The 6153-nt window shown below is 47.7% G+C and overlaps 1 protein-coding gene across 2 annotated transcripts; it reads right to left on the reverse strand.

The window, feature by feature from the left end:
* Nucleotides 1-569: 569 nt before the first annotated feature.
* On the reverse strand, nt 570-5284 carry GPX2 (glutathione peroxidase 2). 2 transcript variants are annotated; one of them, XM_081293312.1, is made up of 4 exons: nt 5211-5284; nt 3795-3868; nt 3423-3723; nt 570-1215 (listed from the first exon to the last, which is right to left on the reverse strand). In XM_081293312.1, the coding sequence occupies exons 3-4, from the start codon at nt 3642-3644 to the stop codon at nt 865-867; spliced, it is 573 nt and encodes a 190-aa protein (XP_081149438.1). In that variant the 5' UTR covers nt 3645-3723; nt 3795-3868; nt 5211-5284; the 3' UTR covers nt 570-864. The 2 variants fall into 2 exon arrangements, with proteins under 2 accessions (XP_081149438.1, XP_081149437.1); XM_081293311.1 differs by having other exon boundaries at nt 3423-3868.
* Between the last annotated feature and the right edge of the window lie 869 nt (nt 5285-6153).

Raw genomic sequence — 6153 nt, forward strand, 5'->3', positions numbered from 1 at the left:
ATTTGAGAAGAGTAGGGTAAATATGAATTTTAAAGGGATGGAGGATCATTCTAGTTAAAGATTGAAAACATCCAATAAGTTAATCGGGGGAAAAGATAAAGTGCTCTTTGTGTTTCCAGTAACTGCACCCTCTATACTCTTGCCATCAGTAAACGTTGACCAAACTGCCTTCCAGGAATGTCTAGGTACAGGTAATATCTAGTTGTCTCAGTACTCACAGTGATATGAAGTCTTCCTGATAATAATCTTCCAACGACCTCCCAGCATGCTCAGCCAAAGGGCCCACTGTCTTTAACTCTTCTTCACTACTTCTTCTTCCCCACCCCCAGTTTTGAAGAGCCATAAAATAACACAATTCACATTTTCTGCCACTGCAGACCATGACCAGAGCCTGCTGTCCAGACAGTAATCAGGGTATCCCCTTGATCGAAGCCTCCCTCCACCACACCTTTGTGTGCTGCCGGTGCCCCTGTCCCACCTGCAGTTTGTACCACCCTCTGCCCTCTGTCTAGGAAGAAGACACAAAGAGCCTGGCCATTTCTACATCAGCCCTTTATTGGACTCATCCCGCCTGCTGGCCCTGGGCCCTTCACACTTCTCAGACACCACCCATAAGGATTTAGGAAGGTGCCATCATTCTGTGAAGGCCCAAAGCCTGCCCAGTCTTAGAGCCCCAAGTTGGTCTCCAGAGGGTTGAGAGAGGAAAAGGAAAGAGGCAGATGGGAGAGGCAGGGCTCTTCAATGAAGGGGTGTCATGGAGGGAAGGCTTCGGTCCAGCAGTGGCTCCCAAGGGGACACTGCATCCTGGAGAAGAATACTCAGGGACTGGACAGAGCAGGAGATCGTGTGCGGAGCAGCTCCCGTCTATATGGCAACTTTGAGGAGGCGCTTGATGTCCGGCTCGATGTTGATGGTGGGGAAGGTGCGGCTGTAGCGTCGGAAGGGCTCCCCCTCCGGCCCTATGAGGAACTTCTCAAAGTTCCAGGACACATCTGAGCGACGCACTGGACTCCAAATGATGAACTTGGGATCGGTCATGAGGGAAAAAGGGTCATCATGCGGGTAGGGCAGCTTGTCCTTCAGGTAGGCGAAGACGGGATGCTCGTTCTGCCCATTCACCTCACACTTTTGGACAAGAGTAAAAGTGGGCTGGTATCCACCCCCTGGGCGGACGTACTTGAGACTGTTCAGGATCTCCTCATTCTGACAGTTCTCCTGGGGGAGGAAGGTGAGGAAGAAGACAGAGCGTGGAAAAGGGTCAGGAAATGAAGGTTCCACAGCATGCGAATCTTTCACCCTCCTACACTCCCTTCCCAGGATCCTTTTTCCCTAGATGGGTGTCCTTCATTTGCTCTGCCCTTCTCTTGGCTCGGTTTTTTTCCCTCTCCTAGCTATTGTTGATGGTGTGCTAGGCCATTTCTGAAAGTTCTTGGCGTTCCTAGCTTGGCTGTTCTTATACTTAAAAATTTAGTATGTTTGAATCGTTTCTTCTGACTCCAATGATCCTGAGCAGTGTTTTTTTTTAAAGCTTCAAGTGACCTTGAGTTCCAGGCAGACAAAGAAAAGAAAGGGAGGCTCAGGTCATACTGCCCAGAACCTGTCGGTCTACTTACCTCCCTGCCTTCCTGTCTACACATGCACACACATGCTCCGCACTCCCTACCCCCACTCTCCCTTTCTTCTGCCCTGGTTGTGCCTCCCTTGTTTCTGATTACACATTGAGTACAGCCTTTGCCTCTGCTCTGCTCAGCTCCTCAAAGCAGAGTGAAAGTGAGGCCCAGGGGACTGGGACTTAGAGCGTCTAGCTTTCCTCCTGCCTTGTCCTAGTACTGAAGTGCAAATAGGACAACACTTTGGGGAAGAAAGACCCCAACCAAGAAAATGTAGTTTTCAGATGTCATAAAGGCCAAGCAAGTTAGAGACCGCAATGAATGTAGTCTAAATGGAACTACTTAGTGACCATCAGGAATGACTCAAATAGGATAGAGGGTTGAGGGTTCTAGGATAAGTGTGTGGAGGGTGGGCAGTAAAGGAAACAATGCTTGAGAGTTAAAGATTGTGAATATGTAATTACTTTTTCACTTGTAGGCTGCTGTCCAAAGCTCCTCCTCTCTACTCACTGTTCTCGGCTACGAAGGCTTTAGCTCAGAAACTGTTACCTATCTTTCCCTTCCTGCTGCCACCCCAGTCCTGTTCCCACTCAGCACTTCTCACCCCGACAACTCAAAAAAGGCTGGTGAGATCCCTTATTTTCCACCCCTTCCTCCCCAGTCTGAGAGTCAGATGTCTCCCTCTGGGAAAAAGTCCCCACCTCTGATCCACCAGTTCCTGCGAGTGCAGTCAGTTCCCAGCCATCATAGCATTCATGAGCCTGCTGACTCTATTAGATTTCTAATCTCTTCATGCAAATGGCTGGCTGGCTTCTAGGTTGTGGTCCCTCTGGTGACTAGCTAGGCGGAAGTAACAGGGTAAGCCTGGGGTAGCTCTAGGGCAGGAGGTTTTACCCATTCTGTCTCTCCTGCCTGGTAAAGGCTGGAAAGTGAACTGGGAGGGAAGGAACAGTGAGAGCAGTAATGGTTGGACTCTGGTTTGTCAGTCAGTGATCCTTCAGCCTTCCTGCTTACGTCTTGGTTAATTCTACATGGCCTTTTTATGCCATTGCGAATCGAACTTAGGGAATTATAATTAGAGTGTTTGCTTGGGGACATTCTGCCTGCTTATACAATTAAAATCACAAGTAGAAATAGAAGAATCCCTAAGAGATAACTTAAGGTGTGCAGGCTGAAGATTCATAACAACTCGACCTGTTATTCAGAGACAGGTGTGTGTGGTGCCCAGAGGGGACACACATGCAAGTTACAAATCTTTCCCTTTCATCATATTCACTTTCCACTGACTGATTTAAACAATCTTCAATCCAAGTAATAAGTTGCTTACATTTGCATAATGCTTTATATTTTTCTAGTTACCTTTTTATATCTCACCCCATGAATCTTACAATAATCCTGTGAGCTAAGTGGTATTATCTCCAATTTACACATGAGGAAACTAAAACAAAAATGAAGTGTCTCTTCCAAGGACACAGAGCCATTAAAGAGCAGAACTTGAGTGAGTCCAATTCTAGTTTGATTCTTGACTTTCTGGTTCCTCCATTCATTCATTCAACAAGTATTTAATGAGTACCTGGAACCAGCCTTCATGGACTACAGTGGGAAGACAGTAAATAGTTAACACCCACCCCAGTGTTTAGTCTCAGAGCATGTCTACTGCCCCTGGGTATTCACATGCTCCCAAAGACCTGGGTTGAAGAACATGCCCACAATTCTTGACACTCAAACACGCAAAGTCATTCACCCCCTTCCCTTATCCTACTCAAGCTTCATCAACCCAGTTCCTTGGGCACAACACAAGGGACACCTCACCTGATGTCCAAATTGGTTGCAAGGGAAACCAAGAACCACCAGGCGCCTGGGAAAGCGGCATTGCAGGTCGTTGAGTTGGGTGAAGTCCCGGGTGGTAGTGCCTCAGAGAGAGGCCACGTTCTCAATGAGCACTGCCCTGCCTCGGAAGGTGTTGAAATCCACCTTCTCGCCATCCAGGCTGATGGCGCTAAGGTCATAGAAAGACTTGGCGATGTAGGCCATAGCGAAGCGCAGAGTGAGTCTTGCAGAGTGCTGTGCACCCACTTACGGGTCTCTCAAGGGAGTGGGGAGGAAGGAGGAGCTAGGAAGGACAGAAGATCTCACAATGGGCCTTTGCGTTCTCAGGATGACTTAGCAAAAGCAGGGACTCACCTGTATGTGTTGTTTGAACAAGGTGATTGCTCCTCCTACTTACAGTTGCCTCCCTGCCCCACCCTGCTGGCAACCTGGAAAGGACCAATTTGATAGCTATGAGCAGATGTAAATAATTCACTACTTGCAGGAAACCAGAGACCTAAAGGTCGCATAGGGAGGAAAAAAGGGAGGGAGACATACAAGATTGACTCCTGCTTTCCCCAGCAAGTTATTTTCACTTGGCACAGACATTTATTGAATGCATTTATGGAGTGCCAGTCTGAATTGTGCAGAGAGGTGAGTCTGCTGAGATCTGAAAGATGAGGAAGAGAATTGGGGAGTGTGCCCACCTGACTCAGATGACCCCTGAACTATACATATTACTCTTCACCTATTTCTGTTTGGCTATTACCTTCCAGAAGCACAAAATCCAAGGTACCCTTGGGAGGAGTTTGTGTCATTTCCTAGAAAAAATGACTTTCAGTGCCTCAGCTTGCACCAGGCAAAAGAGATGAAGACTTTCAGTGAGTGGTAGTCCCTGTCCTGCCTTGTCCCTGCCTTGCACCATCTCCTGTGTTATAGCCTCCACCTCCACTTCACCCCCGCCCCCAGTCATGAGGATGGAGTGGTTGCTAGGATAACGGTGAGAATGAATCACAGAACAGGTGGGTAAACTGCATCCCTTCTTTCCCAAAAGGTTCAATCCCCAAGAGTTGTTTTTCCCCCTTGGAGGTGTGTGTGTGTGTGTGTGTGTGTGTGTGTGTGTGTGTGTGCTGTGCTGACCCTCTCCCCACAGAAGAGTGCATCGAGGCTGGGCATGGTGGTGAATACTTGTAATCCCAGTAGCTCGGGAGGCTGAGGCAGGAGGTTCACGAGTTCAAAGCCCACCTAAGCAAAAACGAGTTGCTAAGCAACTCAATGAGACCCTGTCTCTAAATAAAATACAAAATAAGGCTGGGGATGTAGCTCAGTGATTGAGTGCCTCCAAGTTCAATTCCCGGTACCCATCCCCACCAAAAAAGAGTGCATCAAAGCACGGCTACTGTCGTTCTTCATCCAAGTGGGCTGTCCATGATGTCAATACCAGTCACACAGCCTGGCGTCTTGGGACTTGCTAAGGGCTATCAGGGGAGTCCCCCCCAAATAAAAAGCCCACAGAAACTAAGCAGACCTTAAAGCAACTTCATTCTTTGATGTACCCACCAACCAAATAAATCACTTCTTAAAAAATGCCTTAGTTTCTCTATCAGTAAGACTGGCTTTCCCTGGCTTTGGGATTTTAGTGTGAAATTTCAGTAAGAAGGCAGATGTTTTCCTGGAGAGTGTTTCCACAGGTACACACCCATTGGGAGCTGCCTCTTAGAACAAAGAGTAAGCAAGACTGGGGAGCAGCTGGTCTTGAGAGTGATTTGTTGAGATGGAGGAACTACTCACCAGGGAGCGCCTAGCTTTTCTGCATTGCGGTGTGTTCATGGCTGTTTAAGTGCACAGGAACCCCATATCTCATCTGGCTGCTCACTAAAAGCAAGCTTCCATGATCTAAGTGGGAATGGAATCTTTTGCCACCAGAAGGAGTGGCAGGAACAAAGTGTGTCCTCTACTAAGGTTGAAAAGAGTTCCTGGATGTCACCCAAAAGTGTCCATACCAAGCCACTGAGTCAGAGGGACTTGGCTCTGACAGTGACTGAAACCTTGACATTAACTTGCCATATTTATCTTCCTGCCTAGAGCTTCCCCTAGTACCTGGGCTCCGGAGACACCTCTTGGTGGCTGCCCCTTTGCAGGCCTTCTTGGGCCAGGCCATAGGAGCTCAGAGTATGACATTGGGGACGCCCTCCCTTTCCACCAGCTCAACCTAGGATCCTTAGGAGTCTCCTAGTTTCCTCAATTCTCATAATTGATGAAGACTGGTGAGATGCTCCTAAAATACCTCCGTCCCCAGCTCTGCCTCATAGCAGCCCCACTTCTCAGAAGCTCATGACTTTGGGCCTGTACTTCAAATGTGTGATTTGCACAGCTTTCTGCAGGACACTGGTTATTCTGGAAGCAGCACTGGACAGAAAAGCTCAGGTGGGTGGTTCTCAATTCTGACTGTAAATGAGATTTCTTCTTTCTAAATTGAAATGCCAAACCTTCACGACTACTACAGTGGTTTCCAGCTGTAATTCCACAAGTTACTTGGGGCCCTGTGGCAAATCCTTAAAGTTCTCCAAGCAGTTTCCTTATCTGTTGAGTGTGGATAACCACACTCCCTCTCTCATATAGTGATTATTAGAAACAGAAGAGCCAAGTATCAGTGTTCTATAAACTGTAAAGTACGGTTAAGATCTTAAGAGTACTGATTGTCCTGCCCTCACTCCTTTCTTTCTTCATCTTT

Source organism: Spermophilus citellus (assembly GCF_964194105.1).
Source record: "Spermophilus citellus genome assembly, chromosome: 4".
In the NCBI taxonomy this organism is placed as follows: domain Eukaryota; kingdom Metazoa; phylum Chordata; class Mammalia; order Rodentia; family Sciuridae; genus Spermophilus; species Spermophilus citellus.